The sequence below is a fragment of the Schistocerca americana genome, chromosome 2 (genome assembly GCF_021461395.2).
Source record: "Schistocerca americana isolate TAMUIC-IGC-003095 chromosome 2, iqSchAmer2.1, whole genome shotgun sequence".
NCBI lineage: Eukaryota > Metazoa > Arthropoda > Insecta > Orthoptera > Acrididae > Schistocerca > Schistocerca americana.
In genome coordinates this window covers 850,271,180-850,286,381 of record NC_060120.1, presented here as the reverse complement: position 1 = coordinate 850,286,381, position 15,202 = coordinate 850,271,180, and the positions used below count along the sequence as shown (strand labels likewise).

At 43.1% G+C, this 15,202-nt stretch overlaps 1 protein-coding gene across 1 annotated transcript in view; it reads right to left on the bottom strand.

Moving 5' to 3' along the window:
- The window catches only part of LOC124596033 (dehydrogenase/reductase SDR family member 11-like), a 61,047-nt gene extending 46,220 nt beyond the window's left edge, over positions 1-14,827 (bottom strand). The window contains exon 1 of the mRNA XM_047134997.1: positions 14,613-14,827. Coding sequence (XP_046990953.1) covers positions 14,613-14,750 — 138 coding nt within the window. The 5' untranslated portion in view covers positions 14,751-14,827. The remainder of the gene's footprint in view (positions 1-14,612) is intronic.
- Between the last annotated feature and the right edge of the window lie 375 nt (positions 14,828-15,202).

Below are 15,202 nucleotides of genomic sequence, written 5' to 3'. Positions count from 1 at the left end.
GTAGGAAAATAGGTAGTCTTTTTCCCTCGCTCCATTTGCAAATTGAGTAGGAAAGGGAACTACTAGTAGTGGTACACTGTACGATGGCTTGTGATGTAAATGTAAATTTAGTGTACCTATTAAGATGTCAGTCCATCCACTTAGAGGCACACAAAATTCACCTAAAAACGTTCTCTCTTATTTATCGAGAAAACAAAAGGCAGAACTTCTGCAACTGATTGTCTCTCTGTGGAAACTTTCGTATTAGCCCCAAATTTTTCTCATCACGAGATGTATGTGACATGTTGTAATATGTTTGCGAACAGTACTTACAAGGAACAGTACCGAGTCACCCCTCAACACACCTTTCGCCAAATTATCGCTTATCTGCCGTATTCTCACGAATCTTCCAGTATTTGATATATAGCATTTGAATCTACCTGATTTCGACAAGAAAGAGATATCCCTCGCCAAGTTATAGACCTCTGCTAATTCTTTAAATCCTATCACGGCCCGACAGCACTGTTCCGTTAGTCAGAAGGCTGACAGAGAGCTATCACGATGGTAATAATAGTACACTAAGGTACGCGAGGAAATTCGCAACCATGCAGAATATTCACGGACCGTACAAGGAAATTCAGAAGCATAATATCCACAATTCATCGATATCGAATGACGTCTATAAATTATCCCTCTGTACACGTCCTAATCTCCTTCATCATGTTCTTGTCATTATTACACCAGAAATACGACAGTGTCGTGGTGTTCAAGTATTAGTTGGCTGCACAGTCTTTTACTCTGTCTCACTCTCTCTCTCCTCGTCACTTGTAAAGCTACAAACTATAAAAACTTCGCTAGCATTACATGGTAGAGAACTCAATAAGACTTTACCTCGTTTCTCGCTTCCAGTATATCGATAAACAAATACCGTCCGTATGCTGAAATCGACCATATGTGATAATCCCATTAAATAAACATGTATTGGTCTGCTGGAGCAGGCGACCAGTGATCGAAATCGCTTCCACAGACCCGTGTAAAGTTTTGTTGCCTGTACTGGAGGAAGACCATATCGATTATCAGCCACAGGGATAGGGTCCTTGCATTGTTGTTGTTTCATAAGCTGTTTGATACATATTGCTGTATCACATCGATGCAGTGTTTGGCTGCAACTGTATATATAACCATACATTTTTGTTTTTCTACCATAATTTTGAGGTCTGTGTAAGGTGCTAAACCGGCATTAACATGTTTCGATCTATTGGCTCTCACAGAAGGCTGGACATAGCACGATGTAAACTATTGTGCCTCCACAACACACTGGATGGTTGAAATAATAAACATAGGCGATGTTTCTTATTGAGAAAAATGTGGAAGACGTGGTTGGTTGGTTGGCTGGATTAAAAGAGGGGGAAAGGGACCAAACTACGAGGTCATCAGTCCCTTGTTCCGTATAAAACAATGCCAAAAGTCTGAGAATCTACATCTACATCTACATCCATACTCCGCAAGCCACCCGACGGTGTGTGGCGGAGGGTACCTTGAGTACCTCTATCGGTTCTCCCTTCTATTCCAGTCTCGTATTGTTCGTGGAAAGGATTGTCGGTATGCCTCTGTGTGGGCTCTAATCTCTCTGATCTTATCTCCATGGTCTCTTCGCGAGATATACGTAGGAGGGAGCAATATACTGCTTGACTCTTCGGTGAAGGTATGTTCTCGAAACTTTAACAAAAGCCCGTACCGAGCTACTGAGCGTCTCTCCTGCAGAGTCTTCCACTGGAGTTTATCATCTCCGTAACGCTTTCGCGATTACTAAATGATCCCGTAACGAAGCGCGCTGCTCTCCGTTGGATCTTCTCTATCTCTTCTATCAACCCTATCTGGTACGGATCCCACACTGCCGAGCAGTATTCAGGCAGTGGGCGAACAAGCGTACTGTAACCTACTTCCTTTGTTTTCGGATTGCATTTCCTTAGGATTCTTCCAATGAATCTCAGTCTGGCATCTGCTTTACCGACGATCAACTTTATATGATCATTCCATTTTAAATCACTCCTAATGCGTACTCCCAGATAATTTATGGAATTAACTGCTTCCAGTTGCTGACCTGCCATTTTGTAGCTAAATGATAAGGGATCTATTTTTCTGTGTATTCGCAGCACATTACACTTGTCTACACTGAGATTCAGTTGCCATTCCCTGCACCATGCGTCAATTCGCTGCAGATCCTCCTGCATTTCAGTACAATTTTCCGTTGTTACAACCTCTCGATACACCACAGCATCAACTGCAAAAAGCCTCAGTGAACTTCCGATGTCATCCACCAGGTCATTTATATATATTGTGAATAGCAACGGTCCTATGACACTCCCCTGCGGCACACCTGAAATCACTCTTACTTCGGAAGACTTCTCTCCATTGAGAACGACATGCTGAGTTCTGTTATCTAGGAACTCCTCAATCCAATCGCACAATTGGTCTGATAGTCAATATGCTCTTACTTTGTTCATTAAACGACTGTGGGGAACTGTATCGAACGCCTTGCGGAAGTCAAGAAACACGGCATCTACCTTTGAACCGGTGTCTATGGCCCTCTGAGTCTCGTGGACGAATAGCGCGAGCTGGGTTTCACACGATCGTCTTTTTCGAAACCCATGCTGATTCCTACAGAGTAGATTTCTAGTCTCCAGAAAAGTCATTATACTCGAACATAATACGTGTTCCAAGATTCTACAACTGATCGACGTTAGAGATATAGGTCTGTAGTTCTGCACATCTGTTCGACGTCCCTTCTTGAAAACGGGGATGACCTGTGCCCTTTTCCAATCCTTTGGAACGTTACGCTCTTCTAAAGACCTACGGTGCACCGCTGCAAGAAGGGGGGCAAGTTCCTTCGCGTACTCTGTGTAAAATCGAACTGGTATCCCATCAGGTCCAGAGCCCTTTCCTCTTTTGAGCGATTTTAATTGTTTCTCTATCCCTCTGTCGTCTATTTCGATATCTACCATTTTGTCACCTGTGCGACAATCTAGAGAAGGAACTACAGAGCAGTCTTCCTCTATGAAACAACTTTGGAAAAAGACATTTAGTATTTCGGCCTTTAGTCTGTCATCCTCTGATTCAGTACCATTTTGGTCACAGAGTGTCTGGACATTTTGTTTTGATCCACCTACCGCTTTGACATAAGACCAAAATTTCTTAGGATTTTCTGCCAAGTCAGTACATAGAACTTTACTTTCGAATTCATTGAACGCCTCTCGCATATCCCTCCTCACACTACATTTCGCTTCGCGTAATTTTTGTTTGTCTGCAAGGCTTTGGCTATGTTTATGTTTGATGTGAAGTTCCCTTTGCTTCCGCAGCAGTTTTCTAACTCGGCTGTTGTACCACGATGGTTCTTTTCCATAATAATACAAACATAATAAAACAAACGAGACTGACAACTCAAAACGGAATGAAAGGAAAAACCACAAGAAAGACGAAGGGCAAAAAACGTGTAAATGGACAAAAGGGGACAAGAAAACCACAGAAACGCAAGAAACAGGATGGAGAGAGTAAAATGACAAAGCAGCTTACCATGGCTGGCTGACCATGAGAATAAAAAAGGAGAAGCCAGTCACTCTGCAACACATTAAAACCTCCACCCTAGTAGCACTAGGGTGGACGACACAGAGGGAGAAAGCACATACGCTAAAACGTCAATCAAATGATAAAACCCACCCTCACGAATAAAACGTAAAACTAAATCAGCCGATGAGCGTTCTCAGATAAAATTAGCGGCGAGTCCGGTAACCCAAGATTTCGTCACTGTGCAGTCAAAGTGGGACAGTACACCAGAATATGGGCCACTGTCAACCGGGCACCGTACCGACACTCAGGCGGATCCTCACGGTGCAGTAGGCAACCGTGGGTCGCCAAAGCGTGGCCAATGCGGAGCCGGCAGAGGACAACTGGTTCCCTGCGAGAGCCCCGCATGGAAGACTCCCACCCATTCGCAGTCTCCTTAACGACACGCAGTTTTCTGTGTGTACTGTTATGCCATTCCTTCTCCCAAAGCCGAAAAACCCTACTGCGTAAGTCAGAACGCAGGTCAGGTTCAGAGATGCCCATCTCCAGAAGCAGTTTCCGCGTTGCCTGTTTGGCCAGCCTGTCGGCAAGTTCATTGCCTGGGATGCCGACGTGTCCTAGTATCCACACAAACACCAACGGACGACGGGACTGGTCCAGGGCATAGATGGACTCCTGGATGGACGCTACCAGAGGATGGCGAGGTTAGCAGTGGTCGATAGCTTGTAGGCTGCTCAAGGAGTCAGTATACAGAAGAAACGATATGGTTCAAATGGCTCTGAGCACTATGGGACTCAACTTCTGAGGTCATTAGTCCCCTAGAACTTAGAACTACTTAAACCTAACTAACCTAAGGACATCACACACATCCATGCCTGAGGCAGGATTCGAACCTGCGACCGTATAGCAGTCTCGCGGTTCCAGACTGCAGCGCCAGAACCGCGCGGCCACTTCGGCCGGCAAGAAACGATATCTACAGTCGTCTGGTTAGGGAAAGTTTCTTCGTTGTAACCTGTCGATACTGTCTTGCTTCCCCGAAGCAACTGTAGGCGACTTGTCAAGGATAGTTGAGGCGTTGCCCATAACTGTTACTGAGGGCTTGCTCGAGTTTTTCAAGAGCGAATCCTTAAACCAACGCTGAAATGTTTCTGCGTTCATTTCTCGTGGTGATTAGTTTTTTTAAATCTAAATAGCAATATGCAGTTTTCCATAAACCGTGCAGACCTACCTGCATAGAGAAGAATCAGTCTGCTATTCCAGTGGGTTGTGGCATGGTGCCAGACATTGAATGATTTGTCCAGCCAGTGCTCATTGAATGGCTTGAATTTACCCATGTTTTATCTAGCCAAACAATGTTATTAAAATTTTCGTTTGATATTGCTCTGAAAAATCGACGTCACTAGAATGTCATCTCTCTGCGTTATGAACTTTGTTCTATTAACTTTTTTTATATTTAAAGGAGAAGCCGTGCACCACATACCACAGTGACGATTTGCAGCGTCTGAAAATTCTTTAAAAGAGGCCTTCAGTTTATCGAAGGCCGGATGTTAATTTCTCGTATAGTAACTGTAAATATGACGACGAATTGCATTTCCCTGAAAACCATCCATATTATTCAAACGCTTCTCGCTTTGCTTCTTTTTTTCCTCGAATGTTGAGTTAGTACAGCTTCACTTTCTTCTGTACTGTACTGTCCCTTCCCAGTTCTCACAACAGTGCTTTTCTTTAAATTTTTAATGGCTCCACTGTTCAGTCAACGACTTTAGGTAGAGGTAGCAAGAGTCCATCATTGTTTTTCTCTCATTCGAATTACTCCCTGGCATTACTGCAATATTCACGAGCCTACCCTTTCAGTGCAATGCCCTGACTGCAGACCGACTTCTCCTGCACAACACGCGTCTGCGGACGCCCTCTCCCGGTTCTTGATTCTCACATTGAAACGATGTGAACGGAAAGAAATAAGCATATAAATCTGATAAACCTCAGGTCACAGCACCGTGCAGTAAGTCTGCTATACGATCACTGTAGGTTTCTTGTGTAGAGCCCAGTTTGCGGTCACAAGGTGATTTTTTCTTTCTTTTTTCTTTTCTCCCAATGTTTCAGGATTTCGAAATCGTACGCATTAAGGAAAGTGCAGATTCCAAGAGGATTTCCGTGTCCTTTCTTTGCAAATTCGTAGAATATCCATGGCCGTGCTGGCGAAACTGCGGAAGCATTGGGGTGTGAGGTCAGGAGGACGAGGCGTTGGAGTAACCCTCTTGCTTTCCTTGAGGCACCCTACCATGATAAAAAATGCCCTCATCCCAGCAGGCTCTTACTGCGAAAAGCATTCGTGTAACCGCAGCCGTGTTCTTTATGTGACTGTTATTATGGCTTTATAAGAAATCATTCATTCCCCATCTAGTTTCGCAGGTTATTCTAGTCAACATGCGTGGATTCACACCATGAACGTGCCACATGTATTGTGAAATCGTTAGACGTGAACCACTCTGCAGTTCCAGACGTGTACACTAGGCACGCTGCTCCAGATTTGTATTTCACAGGTGAACCGCGCAATAGGGGCTTTAAATACGAATGACGTACGCAATATTACGCAGCGTGCTCTACTTTTGATGTCAGCCTAACTGGCGGGTACGTTGTTCCGGGGATAGCTAACCGGAAAATAAAATGCCGTCATACAATGTGCGCCTCGCGTTAGCCTATTCCACCGACTGCTATCTGTGGATTTACCATAAGTTTGTATAACTGGCCTTAAATAGGCTACAGTGAAAAGTGCATATATGATATCAATATAAAAACATATATTATACACACATCAAAAAAAGTTTTGCTGCAGCCCGGTTCCCAGAACTCCTGAAGATAGACGTTGACTGTGGATATTATAAAAAAAATGGCTCTGAGCACTTTGGGACTCAACTGCTGAGGTCATTAGTCCCCTAGAACTTAGAACTAGTTAAACCTAACTAACCTAAGGACATCACAAACATCCATGCCCGAGGCAGGATTCGAACCTGCGACCGTAGCGGTCTTGCGGTTCCAGACTGCAGCGCCTTTAACCGCACGGCCACTTCGGCCGGCAGGATATTATATCACAGACACAGTCCGTTTGACTGTTCAGACATGTCACTCAACCCGCCCAAAGATGTAAACAACCACGCATGAGGAGCGCCTATTAGACGACAGCCGATCAGTTCCAGTCATTCCACCAGGAAGGAGGGAAACGGCTTGTGTTCTCTGTAGTTCAACCATGCCTAGACAGTCAATACCGCGGTTCGATCGAGTCCGCACTGTTACTTTGTGCCAGGAAGGGTTACCAACAAGGGAAGTGTCCAGGCGTCTCGGAGTGAACCAAAGCGATGTTATTCGGACATGGAAGAGATACAGACAGACAGGAACTGTCAATGAGATGTCTCGCTCAGACCGCCCAAGGGCTACTAATGAAGTCGATGACCGCTCCTATGGATTATGGCTCGGAGGAACCCTGACAGGAAGGCCACCATGTTAAATAATGTTTTTCGTGAAGCCACAGGACGTCGTGTTACGACTCAAGCTGTGCGCAATAGCTTCCATGATGCACAACTTCACGCTCGACCTCCACGGCGAGGTCCATCTTTCCAACCACGACACCATGCAGCGCGGTACAGATGGGCCAAAAAACATGACGAATCGACCGCTCAGGATAGGCATCTCGTTCTCTTCACCGATGAGTGTCGAAACGCATTCAGCCATACGTGTTTGGAGGCAACCCGGTCAGGCTGAACGCCGTAGACACACCAACGCGTGCAGCAAGGTGGAGGTGCTTGCTGTTTTGGGGTGGCATTTTGTGGCGTCGAAGTACGTCGCTGGTGGTCATGGAAGGTGCCGTAACTACTTTACGATACGTGAATGCCATCCTCCGGCTGATAGTGCAACCATATCGGCAGCGTATTGGCGAGGCATTCGTTTTCATGGACGACAATTCGCGCCCCATCGTGCACATCTTGTGAATGACTTCCTTCAGGATAACGACATCGCTCGACTAGAGTGGCGAGCAAGTTCTCCAGACATGAACCCTATCGAACATGCCTGCGGTAGGTTCAATAGAGCTGTTTATGGACGACGTGACCCACCAACTACTCTGAGGGATCTACGCCGAATCGCCGTTGAGGAGTGGGACAATCTGGAGCAACAGTGCCTTGATGAACTTGTGGATAGTACGCCACGACGAATATAGGCACGCATCAATGCAAGAGGACGTGCTACTGGGTATTAGAGGTACCAGTGAGTACAGCAGTGTGGACCACCACCTCTGAAGGAACCGGCCGATGTGGCCGAGCGGTTCTAGGAGCTTCAGTCTGGAACCGCGCGACCGCTGCGGTCGCAGGTTCGAATCCTGCCTCGGGCATGGATGTTTGTGATGTCCTTAGGTTAGTTAGGTTTAACTAGTTCTAAGTTCTAGGGGACTAATGACCTCAGCAGTTGAGTCCCATAGTGCTTAGAGCCATTTGAACCAACTTTCCTCAACCTAGTAAATTAAATTTTCTTATCAAATACAATGTTACTCTGAAGAACATATTAGATCACGTAAATAAGGGAAAGGTATCATATTTGTCGAAGACAGTAGACAATGAAATCATCGATATAATGACAAACATAGTCCGAAACACCGTTATCAGTGAGATCGAGGAGAGCAACTGTTTCACCATCGTGTTTGGCTGCACTCCAGGTGTATCTCACACGGAACAAATGAGTCAAGTGATTCGTTACATGAAAATAACAGAAACTGGATGTGAAACAAAGGATAGCTTCATTGATTTTATAGAACTTGATGGAAAGACTAATGTATATATCACATGGCGAATACTAGAAAAATTAGAAGCTGATGGTTCGGATATGCAGTAATGTTATGGACAATATAAAAGTAGTATTTGACAAAATTAAAACACAAGTTGAAACAAGACAGAGAGCGCAAAGAGACTACACGAAAATTTCGCCTTACTCAGTGGCTGCATATTTTTAAATATGTCGACTGAGAATGTGCAGAAAAATGGAGCCAATCTAGCACGAAAATATTTGAAAGACTTGAATGTATTTGATTTTTGCCTGGAACTCCCCGCATTAAAAAAGTTAATAACCGAAGATAATAAAAAATCAAGTGTGTTTGACCTGTTGCAACAACTGTGCAAGCATGATTTGCAAAAAGCTTTTACTAACATTAGCATACAGCTTTAAGCGTATACTGCACATTGCCGACGACATCTGCAAACTGCGAGCGGGGCTTCAGGAAACCGAAAATAATTAAAATCTATCTGATTTCAAGAACATCTATCTAGCCCTGCGATCCTAGCCATTGAAAATAAACTGCCTATGAAATGAACTTTGAGGAGGTAATAGATTCTTTCGCAGTAAGGAAAGCACGCCGAACACCCCAGGGTTTATATTTCCGACCCGGGCCAAAAACTTGATTGTGCCCGCCTCCCACAATCTAACGTTTCAGGTATGACGTCAAAAATTTAAAAAAAATGATTTTTCAAAAACACGTTCATTTCGTAGCGCACATCTTTCTGAAAAGCTTGATGTATAAAACGCACATCTTCGAGGAAATGTAAGACATGTTATTTGGACGTAAGTATGCCAAATTAAAGTGCAGTGCAATGCGCCTTCACACAACATTCTTCTATCGCACATCACTATATTTCGCTCTGTGGAATTCAGACGTGTATATTTTGTAATGGAAGCCATCAAACCTATATTCAGGACAGTGGAAATTAAAAACGTCCTGTGGTGCCTCTCCTGCTCACAGTCTCCCGGTTAAACATCCAACCTCCTTTAAAAAATCGCACAATAAAATACTGCGAGGCATTACTTGTACCCGGGAAAATAGGAACTCCTCAGAAAATTTACACACTTTATTGGCTATTAACTAATAACTTTCTCTTTTGTGTCACATAAAATGAAATATATGAAACATAAAACCAGTAAAGACAAGAGACAAGCAAGACAGTACACATTTCTTCAGTCCATAGGTCCCAGCATTTTTTCTCTCTAATCTTGCAACTGCTTTACACGGCTTGCTTTCCTTTCTGCGAAAGTTCGTCAAACGGATTGCTACACGAAAAATCGAAATATCGTTGTCTAGTACTGAAAAAGCTATTAATACGAATAGTACCCAAGACTGGTGTAGTTTCTCAATCTGATTGCGTTTATTTTGTCACTGTCTGCTAGATAAAACGAAATAAGCCTTTCTAATATTGCAGCAAATTCACGAAGTACCAACGTCAAATGTCTGTTTGGCCTAATAAAAGGAAGAAGTTTTATGTTAGAAAGTAGTTTGACATTTCATTCACACGCTCCAGTTTCTCAAGCAAGAGATCGAAAAGTGGCAGTGCGAAATTTTGATATAAATTTAGAATCGTTATATTCTTCCACATAATTCGTGTGATCCCTCATTTCTTCACCTTCCTCGTTCTAACAAACAATCTTGTCATCACTAATTCTGTAACTACCCCTGCCATTGTCAAAAATTACTCTCCAGTTAACTTCACCTACCCCGCCAGAACGACCGGTTCAGTCATCCTGCGTTTATTTTCTAGTTAGGCGTTATTACGTGTTCATTCCATGCGTTTTCCGCGGTATTTCGAGAATGGAACTTAAACGGGTTCCAACCGGGGCCTGTACAACTGGCCCTTAGTTGTATAGCGATCTTACAAAACTTTTCTCTCAAAATTTCAATTTATTGGACACAACGAGACGATTAAATTGTAATATTTCTTATCTGTTATTCCTGTTAGCCGTTTGTTTCTACTCTGGTAGTTTGAATCTATGATTTCGCTAGTAATTAACACTGATCTTTCAAACACCCAGTCAACCACATAAACAAACAGCTGTTGGTATTCACCCGTTCCGGTTTATGTGGCTCAACTACTATAGTCACGTCCCCTTTTGTCTGCGGGAAAGTTTCTTATTTCTAGATGCGACAGGGATTCCCCTGGCACAGACATCACGCATTCGGAAATTATCTTATTGTGCAATCAGAAATCAACTTAGAATGTGTTAAAAATGTTCAACACTAAAAGGGATACGTTTCAAAATCATGTGAATAATGATATATCAACGTGCGCTGGTTGCTAGGCGCTTTGTGAAAAAAGGTTCTTTTTTTCTTGAAGGTTCTTTTTCTCTTGGCGCCCCCTGAAATTGCTGGGCGAGGCAGATACCCCTGTTGGCCGTCCGATAGAAGAATGCTGTGTGAAGATGCGTGGCACTGCACTTTGGCGAAGTTAAGACCAAATAATATGTCTTAAATTTCCTCAAACATATATGTTTTATACAGGGTGAGTCACTAACTGTTGCCATCAAGAATAACTCCGAAAGTATGATAGGACCTGAAAAGTTTGTGGGAGAAAAGTTGCATGGGACAACGGGGGCCATAATATGACGTTGATTTTTTGTTGCTAGGATATGGTCAACTTTGTTTTTTTTTTCTTTTTCTTTTTAAATGGGATGCTACATTTTGGTGCTTATTTTCTGTTAGCGACTATCGAGACGAATCCAATGATGTGTAACAGTAAGATCTTTGAAGGTCAACGAAGGTAAAAAAGGTGGCATGAACATTCATTTACATAAGGTCTTCTAAGTGATGACCATTGGTATAAGTGCATTGCTGCAATCTTCTTATCATACACGTACTTCACAGTCTTACACAGGCCGAATCTTCGGCAGTAGATACACAGGCAATGATGATGGTTATCTGTCCGCAGTTATCACTTGGACGAGCGTATGCATAACCGACACAACGCGGGTGATTGTTGATGATGCGGAAGCCGAATGGTCGAACGAGAGTTCTTACGCTCGTCACGTACACTCAGATATCTGGCACCAGTCCTTCTTGAGACCTATAATAACATAACGCTGTTCATAAAAGTTAATTTACGGTTCACAGTTCTCACTCCTATGAGCGTGCGCGTAACCGTCGCGACGCAACTGATTTTGATGATGTGGAAACGCGATGATTGAACGCATGTTCTCACGCTCTCTACAACACACTGGCACTTGATTGCTCTCCTTACTGGCTAAATCTTTTTGCTCATTCACATTAGTTTCATTCTGGGAGGCCAGAAACGACGCGGATGATTTATGTTGTACGGTACGACACGCAAACGGGTGGATACTCAAATACATTACCGGCGGCACTGCGTATATTTTAATTACTTCTTTATGCACTTTTCACTGAATCCACTTCCATATCTCATTACTTCACAATAATAGTACTTGCAGGCACTCTTTAACTTCCATAATAATGCCTTTCTCACGCAGAGCTAGCCACAACACAACGTAGCAGCTTCCTGTACCGTGCTCGACTCTCAAAAGAAACAGCCGCTCGCAAAGATACTCCGCAACCCATCCAGCCGTATGACAATACGCTTACAACAGCATGTGACGTTTACAATTTTTTAACTTAAAAAGTACTTTTTTGAGCATTATTGGTTGCACAAGAAGTTTCCTACTAACTACGGAGGTGTGTCCATGTCTATGTCTAGGGCTACTACAGTCGACGTGTGCGACGAGGATGGCGGGATTACCGAATAAAAAAATTAAAACAGACGCACTGCTGCTCGTATCTTCGACACGGACACAGATACAAGAAGGGCAATCGTGCTATTTAATTTCTCCCTGGTAGCTAAGCAACATTTGCTTCATACGTGATGGACAAAATGTTATTTGGGAAGGTCAAAATAAATGCATCTCTCTGTACGCTGCCTCACCACCATGACAGAATTAGAGGGTTATATGACCGCTTGGTTCTGCGTCATTGAGAGCAGTCCAGAGCTACCAGAGTCCTATTTTAAGAGAATCACAGAAATTGCGTCTAGCGAGTTTATGTTCTCGGTTGGTGTGCAAAATTCGGAAAACGATACGCGCTGTCTATTGATAGCATTATAACGGTTGGTTTGCAGTGTGCACTGATAAGATTACAAACGAGGAAGTCACTCGCAGAATCGGAGAAGAAAGGTATATGTGAAAAACACTTATTACAAGATGGGACAAAATGATGGGATCTAGGACCGACTTCGAAGGTACCAGAAGCAGCCGTAGAGGGCAAAAACTGTAAGTGAAGACAGACTGGAATATAACGACTTATCAAGAGATGAAGAATTTGTCACGGGAGAGAAAGATCCATCTAACCTGTCTGATGAGACAAATGAAATTATGAATAAAGGGGCAGAGTATTTAACAAACGAAAGTAATTTTTATAGTCTGTACCTGCCGATTTATTACACCGTCTACTTTTTTCTAATTATATAATTTTTTCCGTGGGGTTGAAATGAGCCTTAGAAAATAATTTCGACTTTTATGGAAATTTATGGACATTGTCGAAACAGTTAGAGCTTAATGGTGCATTGAATTTAGGAATCAGTAAACTAATTGTGCCCCGAAGAAATTTCCCAAAAATTGAGTAGCAGACCAGGAAGAAACTATATACTCCGATGAGCGAACAACACACTGAAAATATCCAGGTTAATAAGTCCATTAGACCTGATTACGGAAGGTGATCACGGGAGGTGACAAGAGACACAATCTCAAAATTGTCAAACAGCGAAAGAAGAGTACTATTTAAACAAGGTGAAACGTATACAAATTTACATCAGTGGATGCGAGAGCGAGCTGTGTTTTTTATGAGTCTAAGTGTGTGTGTGTGTGTGTGTGTGTGTGTGTGTGTGTGATTTTGTGTGTGTTCTGTCGAGGGCACGTCACGTGTACGTCCTAAAGGAAAGAATACTGTTATTAAGATAGTGCATCTAGGGGTGGATTGGGAAGGAATGCGACGACACATAAAAACAATCGAAATGTAACACACGAGTCGAATACATGGTTCTTAAGGTCAGTAGCCTGATTTTTAAGGTTTTGGCGTACATTTTGGCTGCTCAAGGAGAATGGCCTAGAAGCCTCCATGTTTCTCTCCCAGGCAACATTAGGTTGTAGAAATAGTTCAAAAACCAAGATCGCTTAAATAATGTTTACTGGACAACCGGTTTCAACACACTAAAGGTGCCATCATCGGATCTGAGTGTAGATTAACATTAATAAACCATTTGGATATAACGATACAAATGGTTTATAATCTATATTCAGAACCGATTATGGCACCTTTAGTGTGTTGAAATCGGTTATCCAGTAATCAGTATTTAAGCAATCTTGGCTTTTGAATTATTTCTACAACAGTGTGATCGCCCCACTATGCACTATGTGTTCACTGCCAAACTTTAGGTTACTTGCTATAGGATGGATGTATTTTCCTTTACATGCAAATAAAAAAAAGGTATTTAAAATGAAAGCTTTGCTTAAAATTAATGTTATAATGACTTTATTAAACATTCAGTGTATTTTCTTTGACTCCACAGAATACAGCAATTTTAATTCATTTTAACTATTTAACCATAGACTGCTATAAATAAGCAAGTGGGCAACGTCTGGTAACGCTGATTCAAAAATTTAGGCAAATGCCAATCTTTCGAGAAACTAGAACAATAGACAGATACAACATGCAACACTGGCAAGATTCAGTGATCGTTCAGTGCCGAGGTCGTATGTATAAGTGCTACATACGTTTCAGGAACGATGCATTGCCGTATCTATTGCCGAATAGCTGAAGGAACAAATATTGATTTATCTTGATAACATATGTCATTATGCCTGAGCTCAACAATAACAATCCCTTCTACAGTGAAATGGTTGGAGTGGGCGTTTTGTTGGCTAATTAGTGGCATCTTGCTCTTACTACCTTAAGTTAGTGATCGTACAAACATTAATAGGGTCTCACTGGGAGAGCTAGAGAATTGACATATGCAGCATGTCAACACATATCGTCGCGATTATTACTGTCGGTACTGTATGTACAGTTTACTATACACTTCTCGAGAATGATGAACTGTTGCGTCTCTTACTGAAGATAAACGGGAATATGTCAGTTTAGTAATGGTCCCTCCTACGTAGGAAATGTGTGCGAGCTTTCCGATATGAATTGCTGAAACCTCTCTTATTCTGCTTCAGTGGGAACCTAAATCTAATTAGGAGTTATTCCACAGACTGACCTTGATCAGTTCCACCCTCCTGGCGAGGCCGACCACGTGGATGCCGTGCTTGAGCAGCTCCTGAGCGATAGCGGCGCCCATGCCGGAACTGGCGCCAGTAACCAGGGCCACGCGGCCAGCGTACTTCTCGATGCCCATGTCTGATGCTGCTGTCTACTGCTGCTGCTGCTGCGACAACTGTCTACCGCTGGGCCTCTGAGCCTCTCCTTAAGCATCAACGGCTGCTATTTATAGAGCTGACCGCAGAGCGCTCAAGTTACGCAATACTGCACTACAGCAGGCGACGTCTCTAAAGTCACGTGACCAAGCTGTTTAGATAAACCAGGCGCGAAGGCCATTCCTAACGCTGCCTGACAGAACAGCTGATCTTCGTGAATCAGTTACCCACCGTTGTATCCCTTTCCTGTATCAGTACTATAACTGCTCTCTAGAAGCAAAGGAGTTACGACGTTCAGTTACTCGCACAGGCCAGCAAGATACTTGTAAGTAGGCTGTTTAGGTTTTTATATTGGTAACGCCACGTAGCGCTCTGTATGAAAATCACTGGCTGTGCTGTGTGCAGTCTGTGGCTGGTTAGCATTGATGTAATA